Below are 21,824 nucleotides of genomic sequence, written 5' to 3' on the forward strand. Positions count from 1 at the left end.
CTCTCTCTCTCTCTCTCTCTCTCTCTCTCTCTCTCTCTCTCTCTCTCTCTCTCTCTCTCTCTCTCTCTCTCTCTCTCTCTCTCTCTCTTCTCTCTCTCTCTCTCTCTCTCTCTCTCTCTCTCTCTCTCTCTCTCTCTCTCTCTCACACAGGCGCGCATGAGCACCCATATCACTATTATGCAGTGGGAGGAGCTTTAAGGGGCAACATGCACACGCGCGCGCACACACACACACACACAGTAATTATGCAGAGGGAGGAGCTGTGAAGTCCTAAACGTTTGATGCTGTCGCCCACGCATACACACACACACACACACGCACACGCACACGCACACGCACGCGCGCGCGCGCGCGCTGCTGTTTGTGCTATGTAACCAATTTGCTACATGAATCACAGCAACACACACACACACACACTTTTCATCATCATTCCCCCGCCCATCCTTGCAGCCTATTCTGGAAGGCTGTGTTTACCGTCTCCCGGCATGCAGGAGAATGAGGGGGGGAGCACAGAGCACAGTGCCCCACTCCGCGCACCAAATCACAAACATCTGGCAACCGCACACAAACAACTCCAGCTGCCTTGTACGCAAACGCACACACAATTTCAGCAGCCTTACATCTGGCAACCACAAACAAACAATTCCAGATGCCTCTCTCTCACACACACACACACACACACACACAAACACACACACCAGGAGACAACACCACCAGCAGCTTTGCATCTGGCAACCGCTCACAAACAACTCCGAGGCCAGCGCAGTAAACATCACCAAGAGACATCAGACGAGAAGACCACTTTATACTGCGATGATGTGTGCGCACGCGCACACGCACACGCACACGCACACACACACACACCTGAAGTAAACAGCTTCAACAGAATACCCTTCTATACTGTGATGTGTGCACAAACACAAACACATACACTTGAGGTGAACTGCTCCAAAAAAAACAACAGCGGTCATGAATACCACTACACTGTGATGCGTGTGTGCACGCACACACGCGCTCACACACACATACAGTACAGTTAACATCTCCAAAAGACTGCAGGACTAGGATACCGCTCCATTATGCACATGGATAGACACACACACACACACACACACGCACGCACGCACGCACGCACGCACGCACGCACGCACGCACGCACGCACGCACGCACGCACACGCGCACGCACACGCGCACACACACACACACACACACACACACACACACACACACACACACACACACACACACACACACACACACACACACACACACACACACACACACACACACACACACACACACACACACACACACACACACACACACACACACACGTTGAGAATCACCACACTCCACTTCTGTCCCCTCTTGCGCCAAAACGTGCGCAAACTTAGTCTTTCTTACTCAAGCGATGACACACACGTGCACGCGCAGGCGCACACACACACGCACAGCTGCAGGCCAGCGTGCGAGCAGACAGTTCAAGTGAAGTTGGCAGCTAATAAGCTCATGTCGCGTGCATCAAGACCTTTACACCAGACACAACAAACCACACACACACACACACACACACATGCTCCGTCACACACTCAGTCCATCACTCGCACACGCACACTATCTCTGCCTCTCACACATACACTTTCCTCCTGTCTGGCACCCTGGCTAGCTGTTTGGCATGTGTCTGTGTGCCGGCCTGCTAAGCTAACTGATAGTGGATAACGGCAGCGTCAAGGACAGACGTGGAGATCAAGGACAGACAGACAGGCAGACACTGGCCTTCAGCCCACTGCACTGACCCCATTGCCCCTACACCCTCTCCTCTCCTCTCCTCTTCCCCACACTTTTTTCTCCTCTCCTCTCCTCTCCACTCCACTCCACTCCCACCCCTTCTTCTCTTCCTCACTTCCACGCTTCTCCTCTCATGTCCCCTTATCTAATCTCCTCTCCTCTTTTACCTTTCTGGCAGTGGGTAGGTAAGAGTAATAATGATAGTAACACCAAACTGCCCCTCTCTTTCTGGCAGTGAGCGGAGGTCCAGCAACACTAAAGGGGGATTCATACTTGTCGTGACTGGCGCTACCCTCCTTCATACTTCACTCGCAACCTCACTCGCGCCGTCACGTGACCCAAAATGACGTCACACGCCGTGGCGCAAGCTGCCGTGGCGCGACGTCGTGCACCCCACATTTTTTGTAACTTGTCGTGCGCCACCAGCGACCATGCAGGTAGGCAGACAAAGCAGGAGTTGCGAAGAGAGGCTACAACTACTGTAGGCTACTACAGAATGGATCCTGCATCATTTTGAGGATAATAAAATGTCCTAGAGAGTTATTTTATCTTCTCTCTTAAATGTTGTTCAGTGAAACAATTGTTTACTTTGTTCAGAAGCACGTTGTGTTCGGCGATCTATTTATAAATTCTGCCGCCAGAACAATGCTCTCACATGGTCTTTGAATGATCTGGCAATGTAGGCTACAACAAAAAATATATGTTTCAATGTGGTAAGTCACAAGTCAGACGCTCAATAGCGCTACAGCAGCCGTGTTTGGCTTTCTATTTTATACATCCATAGAACTCACGCTGCGAGTTGCGAAAGATACTGCCGTTTCTCTCATGAACAGCAGAGGGCACTTCCGACAATGCGAGCGAAAGCGCTTTTGAAGTATGAATAGTCTGGCGCAAGTGATGACGTCATTAATGGTTCTCGCGCCAAACGCGCCAAAGTGCGCACGTGAAGTATGCAGAGCCCTTAAGAGTAAGCGAGCTCTCTCCTCCTCTCCTCTCCTCTCCTTTCCTTTACCACTCCTCTCCTCTCCTCTCCTCTTCTCTTCTCTTCTCTTCTCTTCAGACATCTTACACTCCTATCCTTTCCCTCTCCTCCCTTTCTGGAAGTGTGCGTAGGTAAGTTGAAGAGTAACAACGACGGCAACAGTGAGCAGCCCCTACCTATCTGGCAGTGTGCTCTGCTCTGCTCTCCTCTCCTCTCCTCTCCTCTCCTAAAGCCTTCCTCCTCTACCTTTCTGGCAGTCTGCTCTCCTCTCCTCTCCTCTCCTAAAGCCTTCCTCCTCTACCTTTCTGGTAGTGTGCTCTCCTCTCATCTCCTCTCCTCTCCTCTCCGCTCCTAAAGCCTTCCTCCTCTACCTTCCTGGTAGTGTGCGTAGGTACGTGTAAGAGTAACAACGACAGTAACCGTGAGCTGCTCCTACCTTTCTGGCAGTGTGTGGAGGTCCAGCAGCGGTGCCTGTCCTTGCCCTTGAAGTTGGTCTTGACACACTGCGGATGCTGCGGCGGCTGGTGCTGATGCTGCGCCTGCTCCGTATCCATGGCGCCGGGGCACACGTCGCCACACTCGGCCACGGGCTTGTTGTGCTCGATGAAGTTGCTCTTACTGTTGCTGGTGTCCATAACCAGGGACCAGTCCACCGAGTTGACGTAGCACAGCTCCTGGTTCTTCTCCACGCGCACCGCGCCGCGCGTGATGTTGCGCAGGCTGGCCAAGCCAATGTCCTGAAACCAAGCAGGTCGGACAGATTTCTCAGTTTGGAGGGCACAGTTAATAATAATAAATAATACCTATGTTTTATAAAGTGCTTTTCATGATACTCAAAGTAGCTTTACAGATGAGAAAACATGTAGACAACACAGACATGCTGGGGGGAAACAACAGTTACTGCCTTTTTGCTTTGGTGTTGCATATTGGATGGTGTTTAGCAGAGCGCTTCTTCACGCGCACCGCCCCGTAGCGTCAGGACACACACCGGCAGCCTTTTTGCTAGGAGTGTGCAAAATAATCGTCATATCGATGCATCGCGATACTTACTCTCACGATACAATGCATCGATTCATGACAAGGTATCGTGATACTTATTTTCTCAATATAATGCATGGATTCATGACAATTGATTATTTGATAACAATAAAATTCAATTTGCCACGGGTTATTTTGTTCAGTAGAGAATAGGTAATATTTCTGTTGTGATGTAAGCTCTCTCCCAGATGATAGAATGCTTAAATAGAATGAACTGACTTCTACACAGCAACTGACAAATAAGCTGTATTTTACACATTTACTGAAGTAAATATCGCAATGCATCACAGTAGTACATGAATCGCAATGCATCGTGATAGAATCGCATCGTGGCATGTGTATCGTGATGCGCATCGAATCGTGAACCCTTTGCCAATACCCACCCCTACTTTTTGCGCTACAAGTCTGGGGTGCATTTCTGGAAAGCGAAGTAGTTAGCAGGTAGCTACTTGGGTAGTTGCCAATGGGAAATTGCATTGCAAACAGCAAAGTAGCCACATAGTTAGCAACTACGCTTTCCAGAAATGCAACCTAGATGCCCTGACCGCTAACCCATGACTGCCCTTAAAGAAAATACTTCTAAAAAGCTGTATCTTGAAGTGCATAGATGTAGACAAAGACCCCACCATGCCCCAGCAAGATAATATAAAAAAAAAAATGAAAGAAAAAATACGAGAGAAGAAAACAAAAAATAAAACATACCTTGAGGTTGTTCACCTCGAAGATGACGAGTGCGTAGTTGTAGAAGAGGTTGCGTCCGCGTATGACGGCCAGGTTGGGGAAGAGGGTGGAGAGGGAGTAGAGGCCTTCCACGCGGTAGAGCAGCAGGTGGTCGGTGATGACGGTGAGCTTGGGGAAGCTGAGCGCCCGCAGCTCCTCCTGGTTCACGTGGTTGTTGAGCAGCAGGATGTGCAGGTAGCCCTCCACCACCGTGCAGTTCTCCAGCCGCGCAAACGCCGACAGGTCGTTACCGATGTCCATGCTCGGGCCACAGACTGTGGAGAGAGAAAGGGAGAGGGGGAGAGGGGGAGAGAGAAAGAAGTGAAGAGGGGTGGGGAGACTGTTAAATACAGAACAGATAGCCCTTCACCATTTGTGCAGTCATCGCTTTCTGGCCGACTGAGAACCGTGCCAGTGCAAGTTCCCGCACCTAATAGCGAACCACCACAGTGTTCGTGTTGGTTGAAAGTTGGTTCGCAATGCAAACCGTAAAAAAAGGGTTTTCTCAGATTACACTTTAATGCCGAACTGGTGCGGGCACCGGGTCCATTCTGGTGGGCCTGAAAGCCCTATCTGTGAAAACTCCGGTCATTACCGATGTCTATGCTCGGGCCACAGACTGCAAAGAGGGGAGAGACAAGTCAGACAGAAACTGTTAAATACAGTCTCTTTTTTAGAAAAAGGGTCCTAAGTTCCCCGGTCCCATACAAACCGGGGAACATAGCACCCGGGGAACATAGCACCCGGCGGGGAACATAGCGCCCAGCGGGGAACATAGCGCCCAGCGGGGAACATGGCACCCGGGGAACATGGCGCACATAGAGCCCTAGGAAGATAGGACCCGGGGAACATAGGGCCCTAGGAAGATAGGACCCGAGGTTCCAGGGAACATAGGACCCGGGGAACATAGGACCCGGGGAACATAGGCACACTCCCTCTTACTATCCTCCCCTGTTGAGGACACAAAGCAGTGTTTTCATGCTGGCGTGTCCTAGCCTGCGCCAGGCGTGCATCATAACGCTTCCTTCCCCGCCATAGGCCTACATACACAAAACATCTGCCATTACAAAGACGCCATTTAGTTTCGCCTTGAAGGGAACTGCCTGATGACTACAGCACAATACTGACTTTAAGCCTCAAAAGTCCTGAAGTCAACATGCGAGCACAAACATTTATTTAGGAGCGTTGGCTGTGCTTCATACACAGCCTTTGATGGCGTACAAAACAAGAACAGGGCACAAGTCTTTTTTTTTAGTCCTTTTGACAAGCTAAACTTTGGCCTAAAGAGTGAAGGAGAGGCACACAAAGTAATGCCAAAGAATGGCATGTTGACACGTGTCTTTTGTCTGGGGTGGAAAACAGAACAATTTTTTAACAAAACAACAAAAAGTGAAACAAAGGAATATCAAAGTTTACTCAATGTGGTTGAATATTTCTCAACCCACTCAGACACACACACACACACACACACACACACACACACACACACACACACAAACACACACCAAATCACACCTACCCCCACGGGTTGTTTTGAAAGAGGGATTAGAGCAACAGAAGGAGAGGAGAGCCAGGCAGCTTTTCAGGCCAGCGCTGGTGTGACCGGGTCTCCATTGTTGACTGGCGTACAGACTACAGTACGTCTGGTCTGGCCCTGAGAAGCGCTGCAGGCCTCCCGACTGCCTTTTGTTTACCAGTACACACCAACTTAATCACCATGGCAACAACAACACGTATCTCCACATTCTAGATTCTAGATTCGGAAAGGAACCTGCTGCTGCTTCTTCGGCGGTCAGGCCTACTGGTAGCATCCTTTTCTATGAGACTTCTGGAGCGCTTCTACTATGTTCGCAGTCCGTTCAACATAGCCTTTTACTATGGTGTTTGTGCTTGGTATCCCATTGGCTGTTTAATCTGACAGACACCACCTTATTACCCTTAGCTGGCGCAGGGGCAAAGCTACAGGGGGGTGAGAGGGGTGAGGGCATTTGCCCCAGGGCCCTCCCATGTTGGTGATGGGGGCCCTATTGCCAAGCAGGCAGCACGAAGGGGAGCCTTGGGGGCCCTGTGCTGTGTGTAATTGTGCTTGACACATTTATCCAATGCAACTTCGCTATTTTGCAAGGTAATGGTTACGGTCCCTGGAACAGTGTGGGGTTAGGTGCCTTGCACAATGGCACTAAGGGAAGCTAAACAGGTGCACAGAAATCAGCTGGAGGAAAAATTTAAAGAAAAACACCCTAAAAGACTCTGGGATAACATGAAAAAAATGACTGGGATGACATCCTCCAATAAACCCATTGTAACTGGAAATGAACTCATGTTTGCAAATGAACTGAATGACTTTTTCTGCAGATTTGATTCTTCCTCTCACCTCAATGACTGTGAAGATTTAGTTAACACTATCAAACTATGCAACTCTGACAGAATAAATATAACAGTGGAGGAGGTCAGGGCTACTTTCCAGCGCAACAACACAAGGAAAGCATTAGGACCTGACCAGAGTAGTGCACTCATTCTTAAAACCTTTGCCAGGGAACTTGCCCCAGTTTGGCAACCTATCTTCCAGCAGTCACTAGACACCCACCACATACCTCTAGCATGGAAAACATCTCATATTAAGCCCATCCCCAAAAAGAAATGTCCCAAGGAGCATAATGACTATAGGCCAATAGCCCTTACATCAGTGATCATGAAATCACTTGAGAAAATCATAGTCAAACATCTCAATAGACAAATGGGGGGGCTTCACGACCCATATCAATTTGCTTACAAACAAGGTCGTAGCACAGAGGATGCTGTGGTTACACTGGTGCACATCATATCGAAACACCTGGATAAACCCAACACCTATGCCAGGGCTCTCTTCCTTGATTTTCTTCTGCATTTAACACCATTCAGCCTAACCTACTCTTGTCCAAAATGATTAAGTTTCAGATAAATCCATACATTATTTACTGGTATTTTTCTTTTCTCACAAACAGGGTACAGCTGGTCAAGGTAAATGACACACTATCTTCTCCCATTACCACCAATGTTGGAGTTCCCCAGGGTTGCATAAGCTCCCCCAGGTTGTTCACCCTGTATACTTCTGACTGTATCACCAATGTTCCAAATCAATATCTTCTCAAATATTCAGATGACTCTACTCTAGTGACCCTCTTCACACAACCTGAGGACCACACCCTGTACCAAGGCAATGTGGACTGGTTAATTGATTGGTGTGATAACAACTACCTCATTATTAACACAGTAAAGACAGAGGAGATAATTTTTGGTAAACCGCCCAAGCTCCAACTACCTCCCGTAAAAATACATGACTCTGACATCAGCCAAGTCCCATCCTATAAATATCTGGGTGTTATGATCGACCAAAATCTGACTTGGACTGACCACATTGATTTCACCTGTAAGAAAATACAGCAACGCATATACTTCCTGCGAAGATTAAGATCCTTTGGTGCTAGTGCCCAAATCATTTTCTTATTTTTTACATCTGTGATCCAGAGCGTCATGCTTTACTGCAGTACAGCTTGGTATAATAGCCTCTCTGTAAAAGATAAAGCAAAACTCCAACGGCAAATTAAAATCTGCTCTAAGATCATTGGGCTGCCCATAGCAAACCTATTCCAGGAAGCCCATAATAAAAGTATGCTCCGACTGGCCACATGCATCTCTACAGATATCACACACACTCTCTACCAAGAATATCAGCCATTACCCTCAAGTAGGCGTTTCAGAGTTCCCCGCTTCAACCGCAACAGACTTAAACATGCTTTCATACATCAATCTATTCTTTTGCTAAATCAGTAGTATTTCTTACTTCATGGTGGTATTATCTTCAAGTTATGTGGGTTGTATGTAATATATGTATGTATGTATGTATGTATGTATGTTTGCCTGTACATAGGCCTGTGTCTTTGTTTTGTCAGCTGTGCAATAGTCTTGTGATGTGATGTTATTGTGTAGGCCTATGTTTTTCTGTTTTCTGTATTCTGTTTTGTCTTAACGAGTGTTGCTCAGGGATGCAAACTGAATTTCAGTGCAAACTGACAATAAAGTATCATCGTATCGTATCGTATCGTACTTCAGTCATGGATGGAGGTGTAGGGAGAAGTAAGGGTGGGATTCGAACTTGCAACCCTGTGATCTTAAGACCACCTCCTTCACTATTCGACCACAGCTGACCCTTTTGAGGTCATTACATATTCAGTTTCTTTGCACTTCCTGGGTGCTGAACGCGTGACCAAGATGTTGTTAGAACGCAGCTTCCCGGGTCATTTACAACTTGAAACAACTTTTAAACAACATAGGGCCCCATCACCATTTATCACTATAATATAATTGGGAATTATGCTGCCACTGAGACGCTACAGTCACCACAACTCAAGGGCTGCATAGGCATTGTAGACAAATGAAGAGTATAAAATTGCAACCTTGAGTGCCTTGGATTTCCTCTACCTTGCACCAAAACACAGCCATTACGCATATTCAATAAATTCACACAGGGTAAGTAAGCTTATTACCTGTAGACCTCTGGTGAGAGCAAACTGGCACGTTACCCCTGTGTTTCTGACTGGTGTATTCGCATTAGGGGTGTGTTCAAAATATTGTTATTGGGATACATCGTCGCAGGCCTCTTCACGATACATGTATTGATACGGAAGCGTCAGTATCGATATTTCATGTGCAACAAACAATTGGTTTATCAAGTTGCTGCAACTGCATCTGACAGTTGCTCCTTGCTATGGAGTAGGCCAACAGTTTTGTGCAGGTCGTGTTTTACGTAAAATACAGTGTAACTCTTGCTCTAAAAACAAAAAAGTAACATTTGATTACACATGTTTGTTTTCTTAAAAATGTAAAAAGAATAAAACAAAAAAAAGCCTTCATGTCAGGAAATATATCGTCTTGAAGACCGTGTATCGGGATGCACATGTATCGCAATACATATCGTATCCTGACCCCTGTATCAGGATATGTATCACATGGTGAGATTGTTGCCAATACCCACCCCTAATTCGCCCTACACAGGGAAAAGCATCATCTGATCGGAAGATCATATCTATTACGCACACTTTTTCTTCACTTGTTTACTATGTTCACCCTGGTCATATTTCCAGTCCTCAAATAAAAGCAAACACTCAGGCCAGCGTTAAAGACCCTACACTGGGAAAAGCATCATCTGATCGAAAGATCATATCTATTACACACAAACACACACACACACACACACACACACACACACACACACACACACACACACACACACACACACACACACACACACACACACACACACACACACACACACACACACACACTTTTCCTTCATTGTTTACCACACCCAGTCACATTTCCTGTCCACAAATAAAAGCAAACACAATCATCTCAAAATATTTCCCGCTCACTCCATTCCTCTCTCGCTCTCTCTCTATCTATCCCTCTCTCCATTTATCTCTCCGTTCACACTGGTCCCTCAAGGACCCGTGGCTCTCTCACCTCTGTGTAAACACGCCTATCACTATTGTAAACAAACGCACACACACACACACCTATCACTATCATTGTTGTGGCTCTCTTGACCACACACACACACAGGCACAAACACACATTATCAATGTTGTGGCTCTCTAGTTGTCAAACTCAAACATCACCAGACACACACACACACACACACACACACACAAGCAAGCAAACATGCCTATCACTATTGCTGTTATGGCGATCCCTAGTTCCTGTTTACCCATGATAACCTCTCTGTGACCTTGCCCTGCCTGCCTGGCTGGCTGCCTGTCTGTCTGGTTCCCCCCTCCTCCGCTCCCCTTCTTTGTCTGTCTGTCAACAACCTCTCCCCTGTCTGTCTGTCTGTCTGTCTGCAACCTCTCCCCTGCCTGCCTGCCTGCAACCTCTCCCCTGCCTGCCTGCCTGCCTGCCTGCCTGCCTGCCTGCCTGCCTGCAACCTCTCCCCTGCCTGCCTGCCTGCCTGCCTGCCTGCAACCTCTCCCCTGCCTGCCTGCCTGCCTGGCTCCCCCCTCCTCCGCTCCCCTTCCCTGTCTGTCAGCAACCTCTCCCCTGTCTGTCTGTCTGTCTGTCTGTCTGTCTGTCTGCCTGCCTGCAACCTCTCCCCCGTCTGTCTGTCTGTCTGTCTGTCTGTCTGTCTCTCCTCTCCCCTGCCTGCCTGCCTGCCTGCAACCTCTCCCCTGCCTGCCTGCCTGCCTGCCTGCCTGCCTGCCTGCAACCTCTCCCTTGCCTGCCTACCTGCCTGCCTGCCTGCAACCTCTCCCCTGCCTGCCTGCCTGCCTGCCTGCCTGCCTGCCTGCCCCCTCCTCCGCTCCCCTTCCCTGTCTGTCAGCAACCTCTCCCCTGCCTGCCTGCCTGCCTGCCTGCCTGCCTGCCTGCCTGCCTGCCTGCCTGCCTGCCTGCCTGTCTGCCTGCCTGCAACCTCTCCCCTGCCTGCCTGCCTGCCTGCCTACCTGCCTGCCTGCAACCTCTCCCCTGCCTGCTTGCCTGCCTGCCACCTCTCCCCTGCCTGCCTGCCTGCCTGCAAGTCTGCCTGCCTGCCTGCCTGCCTGCTTGCAACCTCTCCCCTGCCTGCCTGCCCGCCTGGCTCTCCCCTCCCCTCCCGTTTGTGTCTGGCTCTCTGCACAGATAAGCATATGCCCATAGACACTGTTTCTTTGTCTCACATCGTGCACTTGTGGTGTTTAGTGCATACTGTACACAGTGCACTGAGGCCTTTAGTGCGTAGTGTGATTGCCGTGGGAAAGTTTGGACCATTAACGTTGTGCCCTTACTGGAAGTGACAAACTAGCATAGCATTTAGCTCGCCAAAAAAATCAGTTGGCTAGTGTTTATATTGCACAGCTTTTCATTCTTGTATTTACATTTCCTTCACCCCAAATGGTAACTATGTCACATACAATACTTGGCTAAACATGAAGAGGTTGGTCGCCTCATCAATGATACTTACAGAAATAAGAGACTGTTAACTGTTTAAATGCAGTGAATTTACCAACATCTTCAGTGCGAGCAATTCTGATAGTCAAAGAAAGCGCCTCAAGTGCACAAGTGCACCATTTGAGAGACAGAAAATGTCTGCGACTGTTTGTCTGTTCATGTATTAGCGGTGCAAACACAGAGTGAACGGAGAGGAACACTGCTGTGGCTACTGGGTCTTGATGTCCATTAGCTCAGGGCTCCAGAGTGCGACCAATTTGGTCGCATATGCGCCCATTTTTTTCAATGGTGCGCCTAAAAAATATTTTTAGGCGCACCGGTGCGACCAGCCATCAGTAGAACAAAATATATTACCAAACAACCGTTTAAATGGACATAAAATGAATAGTCATTCTACGGTAGTGGCCCATCATCACACAATAAAACGTGTCGATGCGGTCATTCCTTCAACTCCGCTGAACTACCGGTAGCTTTCTCCCCCTTCCTCGTTCACAGGCAGCCCGACGTTTCAGAATAGAATGTTCGACTTCGCTCAACTATCCGAGTTCACATGTGCCAGCGAGTTTTGTGTTCTCAACCAGGCGAGTTTTGCAACGGACGAGAGAGTAACAATCACGGTAAAAACAGAAAAATGACTTGAGGATATTTTAAACACGAGAGAGTCACAATCACGGGGGAAAACTAAATGGCTTGAGCGGATATTAAACATTGCCACACAAAAACGCAGACGGGTGCGGATAATTGCCCGTTTCAGCCGCGTGCAGAGCTGGCCACACAACAGGTGACGCGCTAGTATGTCGAGAGTTTTTTGATAGCGACTAGGGCAGGCTACATACTGTCTATCAGTCGACAAGGCATCGTTCATGCACCTCGAGACAGCACGAGAGAGAGGGAGAGAGAGAGAGAGAGAGAGAGAGAGTGAGCGAGCGAGCGCACTAGTGCTGTCGTGTCTGTTCGTAGCGCTTGCTAAGATACCACAATCATTATATGCAGAGGGAGAGCGCTCAAAAACGGGGAAATAGACAAAACCCAATTCACCTCAGATTCCACTGTAGGCCTAAACATAGGCTAGGCTATTTGTGTCTAATGATTTTTAAAATCATGACATTTTTAGCAGGGTTTGTTAAAAAAATCCATCCATCCATCTATCTATCTTCATATTGTAACTCTGTGATTGTGCCGTGTGCGTAGCCTTACTGCAGAAAAGGCTGGTATGTTGATCTTACTAGTCAAACACATACTGACTAAAAGGCTACTAATTTGGTCTTTTCTACCAGCCAAGCTGCTTGTAGCCAAGATGTCTTAGGAGCACATTTGGAAGACTAGCCTACATGCACATGAAAGGCTCCAGGTCTTTTTAAATATAGCAACAATATTATTATTATTATTATTATTATTATTATTATTATTATTATTATTAATAATAATAATAATAAGAATAATAATAATAATAGTATTATTATTATTATTCTATTACTGTTGCTATTGTTATTATTTTCAATTATTATTTTTTAAAGCTGAGGTCCGTGTGTGTATGGGGTGGTGAAAACATTTGGGTGCACCTAAATTTTGTGCTGGTGCACCTAAAAAAAAATGTAGGCGCACCAGTGCAACCAGGGCAAAAAGTTAGTCTGGAGCCCTGCATTAGCTCTATACAAACAGTGTCAATAGACACTCAGTCCTATGTCTGTCTGTGTGTCTGTCTGTATGTGTCTACATAATCACAAAGATAGACGGACGGGCGCACGCACACGCACGCACGCACACGCACGCACACACACGCACGCACGCACACGCACACACACACGTGGAGCTGGGGCCAGATACCAGTGGCATAAACAAGGGCTTGTAGACATTATAATGCCAAGAGTAATAGCTAGCACCTGTAACAGAAGCAGCACACACATACCAGGAGAGGTCAGGTGTGTTCAGGTGTCTGTCCAGATAAGCGGCGTGCGTGTATCGGGAGAACTCAGGTGTGCTTCAGGCCTGTCCAGGTAAACAGTATGAGAGTTCAGGTGAGTGTGCGTGCCCTGTTGTGTTGTGATGCACAGGATTCAGTAGCACACACACCTGACACTGGGCAGACAGAGCTAGATACCATAACACACACACGCACGCACACACACACACACACACAATCATGATAAGTACCAGAGAACACACACACACACACACACACACACACACACACACACACACACACACATACTGTACAATGACAAGTACCAGAGAAGCCACATGCACGCGCCACATGCGCGCACACACACACACACAAACTGTTCACTTTCTGCTTCTTTTGTGTTTCTCCTCTCCCCGAGGGCAGGGCGGTGCACTCTTGAGTCTTGTGTGGCATTGTGTGTGTGTGTGTGTGTGGCAAAAACAACCGCCGCAGCGTACCCATCACCCCGTAACAGGATCACACATACGTAAAAGATTTGGACAACAGGGACACAGGACAGCCCGAGAGAGAGAGACAGAGAGAGAGACGAGAGAAACGAGAGAGAGAGAGAGAGAGAGAGAGAGAGAGAGAGAGAGAAGAGAGAGAAGAGAGAAGAGATTTCCCTCACCCCGTTCCCACCAGGGGCTCTGTTTTAAGTTTTCTGATTGTTGCGATTCTTCTGACATTGCTATCCCATGAGATCCAAAGACTGAGCTAGCCACCCATCTTCACTTTTGTCAAACATGTGTCTTTTTCGTAATTGAAGCACATTGAACTGCACATCTTGAATAAATTGTGCTACACAAATAAAGTTAAATAAATTGCAGAGATGGAGAGAAAAAAGGCGGGAAACCGATAGACAAAACAAATAAACAGATGACGGAAACAGATAAAAACGTATAGAAAGAGAGTGAGAGACAAAGAGAAAGACCGACATGGGAGGAGACGACACACAGAGAGAAGAGCTGACAGACAAGCGGAGGAGTGCGTCTGAACTGTTCACGTTCACGTGCCGCATGTGTGAGTGACTATCGGGGCCCTGGGGACAAACCCAACACTAACACCAGCACCTCTTAGCCCCACACAGACAGCAGAGACAGAAAGAATGACAGAGAGAGAGGCACAGACTGAGTCACTACGAGACCAGTGAAAAACACCTAACAGCACGCACACGACACAGTCAGCAGAGGCAAAAAGAGAAAAAGGTAGTTATATTGCATTATATTACACTACACTTATCCAAAGGGACTTCATCATTTACAGGGTGTTGGTTAGAGTCCCTAGAGCAGTAGGTTTAGGTGCCTTACACAAGCGCATTTCAGCCATGGAGTGCGGAGGGGAGTGGACGGGTGGGATTGGAACCTGCAACCCTCGGATCTAAAAGCCCAACGCCTTAACCATTTGGCCACGGGGTTGCCATAAAAAGTGTCAGAAAGATGGAGACAGAGACAAACTATTCGACACGCAGCCTCACAGTATGTCCATCTCTTTATCTGTCTGTCAGACCTGTGCCCAGTAGCTCACTGGGCAGAGGGCTGAACGAGAAACGAAGGCAGGAAGGGAGAGTTGGCTTGCCAGACAGACAGACAGAGATGCAGACAGACAGACAGAGAGACAGACAGACAGAGAGATAGAGAGAAGAGACCGACAGACTTAGTGGTTATCAGGCCTACAGTATGCCCCAAAAGCTGACAAGGCAGTCGGCCGAGACGGCAACAAAACAACACAGGAGCCTAAACCAACCAGCCCAGCAGATAAACTACTGAGTCATGGGCAACTGGCAACGACCCACTCACAAGTGAGAAAAACAAAAACAGACGTTTCTAACGTGGAAGCAAGCCAGGAAACGCCAACAGCAGCATTCTCCAGTGTGGTAAATTAACATTTGTGTGGAGATACAAGGAATGACAACCACAGGGGCGGTTTGTTTGTCATAGAAATGCATAGAAACAGGGGGCAAGGCTTGCTCAGTGAGCTAGTGTGCCATGATGTCACGCCAAGGAGCTGGGTTCGATTCTGGCCCGAGCTCATTTCCAGATTCTTCCCCATCTCTCTCTCCACTCGCTTCCTGTCAGACTCTCTATCGTCTTGTCCTAAATAAAGACATAAAGACTCAAAGAGCCCAAAAAATATTTAAATACGGTGACATAAATTGCACAGGTTACAGTGAAATGTCAGCTGGTGCAGTCTATGTACAAGTAATCATGTCAGTGTTGATATTTCACAAAGGCTAGCGCCACTTTAAAACATTGTTTATGTTTTTTTCACAGACTGAGATTTGAGATAAAGATAAAGATAAAGAAGCAGATAAGAGAGGGGGGGGGAGAAACTGAGAAACACAGACAAGCATACAAACAGAGGAACTGAGAGATAGACACAGAAAGAGACGAGAGAGAAGGAGCCAGAGAGAACAAGAAAGAACAAGAGAGAGAGAGAGAGAATGAGAAACCGGGAAATGCAGACAATCACACAGGCAGAGAAGCATGTAGTCACAGAAAGAGACGAGAGAGAGAGAGAGAGAGAGAGAGAGAGAGAGAGAGAGAGAGAGAGAGAGAGAGAGAGAGAGAGAGAGAGAAGCATGTAGTCACAGAAAGAGACGAGAGAGAGAGAGAGAGAGAGAGAGAGAGAGAGAGAGAGAGAGAGAGAGAGAAAGCTAAAGAGGCCTAAGGGAATGTACACGTCCGTATCTGATAGTCACAATTCGGGTAGAGAGCACCGGGCCTGAACATCATGATGCCATCAGGTGGTAAGGGCGGGTTATGCTTCCTACTTGTGCCACAGAGTGAGCTTGTCGCAGCCATGATGCAGTTAATTTTGGTTTATGCCCTGTTTTGAAGCACGGTCTGCGCGATGTCATTCCACGCTGAAACTGCCTTCAATACAAAGAGTAAACTAGACGTGTCGGTTGTTTTTTAGCATCACAGACTCGACGAGAATGAAAATGAAACATTAAACCTTTATATCACGTGCATGTTTGATCGCACTGGCAGCCACAGTGGTAGTTTGGAACAAAGAAGTGGCTCATTTGTCGAGGACGAAGCGGAATGTTTCCTCGACCTCGGAACCACTGTTCAACTGTCCAAATAACTTCAGCGTCGTAACTTGCAAGCGCATGTGTTGTCTTTGGTTCGTGTAAATAAATCAAACAACAAAGCACGGGCAACTTATTTAATGAAGAGCTCACAGTCCGTAGACCAACGAAGGTTAGAACAAGGAAGTAGCGCTTGTTCTCGCCTCGAGGACAGAGCAGGCTGGTCGAGAGGACCAATCAGAGACCTATTTTCGCCCTTTCACGCCGTCGCTCCCTGCGTCGAGACACAATTTCGGGGAGGTGCCCCAGAGTACCTGCGTGATGGGGGGGGCTTCACTCCGTTAACTGCGCGGCTCACTGCATCATGATGCAGTGACGCTGATCTCGAGGCATAAACCACCCTTTACAGTGCCAGTTCAGTGTGTGTGTGTGTGTGTGTGTGTGTGTGCGTGTGTGTGCGTGTGTGTGTATGTGTGTACTTCAAGCTCAGGAGAAGACAACATCATTTGGTCAAGCAGTGTTGCAACCACTGGCCCCAAGACTCAGGCCTACAGGCCTAGCCACACACACACACACACACACACACACACACACACACACACACACACACACACACACACACACACACACACACACACACACACACACACACACACACACACACACACACACAAACTCCTCACTCTTCCCATCAACAGACCGGGTCTGTTCCACAAGTGAAGGTGTTTTCGCTCGGCTATTTTAAAACGCACAGCGTAGCGCTCTCTCCCTGCCACACTCGGGGACGAGGAGAAAACACACACACACCTTTCCCTGCCACACTCAGGGACGAGGAGCCCAGGCCAGGCAGCTCTGTTTGCCATTTACTTGGAAAGATGGAAATTTGGTGGCTAAGCTTTTGAAAAGTTTAAACGTGCACACATCAACAAGGAGGCAAGCAACTGTGCCGTTCACTCTCTGACCATGCTGAGCAAATTAAAAACAAAGTCACACAAACACACATGAAGACATTGGAAGGTGGCTCAAAAGTGTGTGCGTGCTTGTGTGTGTCTGTGCGTTTTTCAAACACTAATGAAGTCCAAACACGATTCAAATCTGAAAATAAGCGGCGGCTGCTTCCCTTGAGTGTGTTGTCGTCTGTGTGCAGTGCACTCCGTGACCCCCCTTCTCTCTCCTCACCTCCACACTACATCGGTGCCTGTGAAGATACCCGGCTACAGCCACATGCCTTGTCCAGAGCTCTTGGCACGAACCATCCTACCTTACTAAGAAGAAGTGTAAAAAAAACACTGCACACTGGTACACTTAGCTGTGTTGATTTCCTTACTTATTTGTTAACAACTTACAACGACAAAATCCAATAACAGTCTACCAGTTGATTCCATTGACAAACGTCACTGCACATCCCCCAGCCCTGGAAACTAATAGGATGTACTGCATAGGGGACTTCATTATTCCCCCTTTTCATATTCTACCTGATTGTTTCAGTGCTGTACTGCCTCCATTGTGAGCCACCAGACCGGACCAGACCAGACGTTACGTCTCCAGCAGTACAATGGGACTCACCAGGGCACTATAATGGGGTGCAGCAGCATGGGTGGTACTGCACATGTATGCCCTGCTTGTCATGATGTCCGGGGACAACTAACAAGTGTGCGCCTGTAAACACACTTCACCCAGATGGTCTTTACATTGCATGACATTTCACTTTGTTGACACTTTTATACAAAGTGACCTAGCTGTTTACAAGGTAATGGTTACAGTCCCTGGAGTAGTGTGGGGTTAGGTGCGTTTCTGAAGGACACTTCAGCCATGGTTGGAGATGTAGGGCGAGGTAAGGGTCAGGGTGGGAATCAAAACTGCAACCTGCGACCTCTTTTAACAATTTGGCTGTGGCTACCCCTTAACTTTGTTTTTTTTAAAAGTATAGTGCTATATATTGCCTAGAAATGATTGGCAACCGTTTTGTTCCTTCCACTGAGGTCAACTCTCACGAGATAAACACCTTCTGATTCCAGTACGCCATAACTAAGAACTCTTCAGACTCTTACATTCAGAGTCTCTCTGTTTCTCATTAGTCTCTCAGTGGAATGGACAGCCACCTTTAAGTTCGCAAAACGAACAGTTCCCTACAGCTAAAATTTCAACACTGTCATTAAGCTTGTAGTTAAAAGCGCCAGAGTTGTATGACACAGGTGACTTTCGTCTGGTGGTGTCTGACGCTGCTCACAACTACCTGTTGTTTACCAGAGGAATGTTCTTAAGGTGGTAGGCTAAATAAAAACAAGGGAAGAAACGTGTAACAACGTGCCATTTTTACTTTTTGTCACCGTGCTTGAAAACGTGCCAACTACTAATGCATAACTAGACTACGAGTAATGTGAAATAGTTCAGATACCAAAGTATCTGGCAATGAGCCACTAATTCACAACGTCACTTGGTGTAAAATCTATGTCCAGCCACGGATGCCAGCAAATCTGAACATCTCGTCTAGCAGCTGGTCTTAGAAGCTACAGAAGATCAATGTTCACGTTCTAGCGCTGAAGTTCAGGAATGCATAATAACTAGGCCTATAGATTCTAGGCCTAGAACTAGGCCTACATCTCGTGTTTTCTAATCATGTAATACTATGTTCAATCAGTGGCAAATGTGTTGCCAAAGTTCTTGCGCTCCCCACAGTAGGCTACCAATTCCTGGGTTTTAGGTTTCGAAATTGAGTTTACACGCCCTATTGAAAGCAACTCTGCATTTGGTACCGTGTAACGAATTCACCTCTACCAACGTAATTTTAAAACGGAGAATTTCGTGAACTAAATTTAACATACAGCTTCCATTGTGTAAGGTGATGGTGACCCAGTTTACACTGGCATTTCGGCTGAAGTGCGAGGTGGAGTTTTTAGGAGCAGTTTTAGTTTTCATGGTGCTTGGTGTAAGTATCATGTTAACTGGCATTCCCGATAGTATACAGTCAACCTGAGAAAGAATAAAATCAATGCATCAAAACAAAACCGCGAATGGGCTCACACGCATTTAGGTGAAAACACAGGGTACACATTGCCACTTACTTTCTCCATTTGCGGGCCCGATGTAAATTGTTGAGAAGGACAGCAGCAGACCGTAAAACAAGGTCAAATAATTTCTTCGTTTACTAGACCTCATTCCTGTGAACAAATACGGTCCTCCGCCAAACCAAAATATTTCTTTTAAGTCTTTCAACTGATTTCAGTCAGTTCAATATGCGTAGATAGCCTCGTCGTAGGCTACCTAGCTTGCGGTTGTTGTCCAGTCCTGAAAAAAAGCTAGCACTGCTAGCTAATTTCAATCCAGTCAGGCTTGGTTGTATCACGTCTAATAGGTCCTTGGCAACTTTATTTACAAAATTAGAATAATAACAATCAGTTGCTCATCTGAATAGTGAAAAACTAAACCTTCTAATACAAACAAATTGGCTAATGTTAGCTAGCCATGCAACAAACTCTTAGCCAGCCTTTTGGCGTGCGCTGGAATTTCTCGGGAGTCTGTTGTTGGGGAGATCTCAAGCCAGTTAGCCTGCTAGCTACGCTAGGGTTTTTTCGGCATGGGGCATGCGAATATCAATGGTATTCGAATGTCTTCACAAGTCGCGTAATCCGTACACCGATGTGTGCATAAGTGCCTCGAAATACAGGCTGTATATTCCAATCCTTTTATCGTCCGCATCTTCATATTCCATTTCTTAAAAAAAAAATAACGGAGGCAAGACTCCTCGCTCAGATGCACGGTACTCCTCGACGCTGCTTGAGAAGGCTAGCTAGCTAGCTAGCGTGTGGTGGTAGGTCAGACGTGGACGACATTGTGCAGATGAGGCTTGAACAGCACATTCAGAGCGACATTCCAATGGATAACGTTAATTTCAGAAAGCCAAACACTCCCAGTGAATAGCCAATCCCGGATGCCGTTTAAAACCAAAATAAGCACAGCGAGAATGGTTCCATGAACTACAGACCGCTTTTCTTGCTCCCACCCTTCTGTCTTTTATCAGCCTCGCCGTCTGAGATTTTTTAATTCTAACGTTGAGAGGTTAGCAACGTAGTCGTAGCTGTCCCAAAAAGCATAGGCCACCAGCGTTTGAATGCTCCTCAAAAAAAGCCGCTCCAGTATGAGATATTAAGTCCTAAATGCAAACAGATGCTTTTCTCCGTTGTTACAGTCGATGGAGTTCATATGCGTGTGAACGTAGCGGCTAGTCTAGCGGTTCGGCGGCGCGTCTGCCGTGGATCAGCGCTGTAAACAGGGCTCCTTTTTTCTCACACACTCACTCACTGGGCTAGTTTGAAAACGTCCCGCGGAAAACCCGGAGTGGATTCTCCAAGATCAGAGTTCTGAGGTTGAACTATTTTGCCGCGTGTGTAAATGTGCCGATTTTTGGGGATGCCGGTGCGCGTCACGCACGTAAACTTGGGCATTGAGGCATAAATATAGGCTATAAAGTTACACATAGAAGCCTAGTTTGCGATATTAACATCGCCACATCGGTATACTTAGGTAGCCTATAGATCCAACTGTGGCTTAATATTAAGATCAGATGGTTGCAGGTTCGAATCCCACGCACCTCATATCATTCTCCATCCATGGCTGAAGTGCCCTTGAGCAAGGCAAGCCCACACTGCTCCAAGGACTGTAACCAATACCCAAATTAACTAAGTCACTTTGGATAAAAGCGCCAGTGAAGTGTGATGTAGGCCTAATGTAATAGTGTTCTTTCTTCGTCTTATTTCCACAAATTGTCTTTTGTTTGGTTGTTTTTCTGTTTATTGATTTATTATTTTCTATTAATTTGTCGTTCTAAGGGGAGGAGGCCGATGCCCATCCTCTTTGATAGAGCACCACAGAGCCTACATGAGAAAGGGGTGAAGGGCCAGTGGTGGTCGTGAATTCCACTCGGTGTGTTTGGCACTTCCTGCCGACAAGGCGCAAACACTGCGGACGGACAAATGCAGACACACACACACACACACACACATCCCAATACCTGCCCCAACCAGGGGTTTGTCCATCACTCACACCACTCACAACACTCACGGCTGTAACTCACACCAATGGTGTAGACCAGGGGTTCCCATCCTTTTCCAACGTGGGGCCCACTCGAAATTGTCCCAAATGTTCAGGGCCCACTTCTGACCCAATAAAGTCGCAGAGGTAATGCAGGGGGGTCAGAGACAGAGAGAAGTAACTTTGCATAATAAACGGTAAATCCGCAAGTCAACAGCTAACATAATTCCATGAATTGGTCAGTAACTCAATTCACTTGTCTGATCAACTTTTCCTAGTTAAATTGACATTTTAATTCATAGGAAATGTATTAAAATTAAGCAACAACAAC

General features: G+C 47.2%; 1 protein-coding gene across 1 annotated transcript in view; it reads right to left on the reverse strand.

Moving 5' to 3' along the window:
* The window catches only part of LOC134439668 (insulin-like growth factor 1 receptor), a 92,119-nt gene extending 71,336 nt beyond the window's left edge, over nt 1-20,783 (reverse strand). Inside the window, exons 1-3 of the mRNA XM_063189573.1 lie at nt 19,528-20,783; nt 4,512-4,804; nt 3,208-3,508 (exon numbers count right to left, since the gene is read on the reverse strand). Coding sequence (XP_063045643.1) covers nt 3,208-3,508; nt 4,512-4,804; nt 19,528-19,621 — 688 coding nt within the window. The 5' untranslated portion in view covers nt 19,622-20,783. The remainder of the gene's footprint in view (nt 1-3,207; nt 3,509-4,511; nt 4,805-19,527) is intronic.
* Between the last annotated feature and the right edge of the window lie 1,041 nt (nt 20,784-21,824).

The sequence above is a fragment of the Engraulis encrasicolus genome, chromosome 23, assembly GCF_034702125.1.
Source record: "Engraulis encrasicolus isolate BLACKSEA-1 chromosome 23, IST_EnEncr_1.0, whole genome shotgun sequence".
Lineage (NCBI taxonomy): Eukaryota > Metazoa > Chordata > Actinopteri > Clupeiformes > Engraulidae > Engraulis > Engraulis encrasicolus.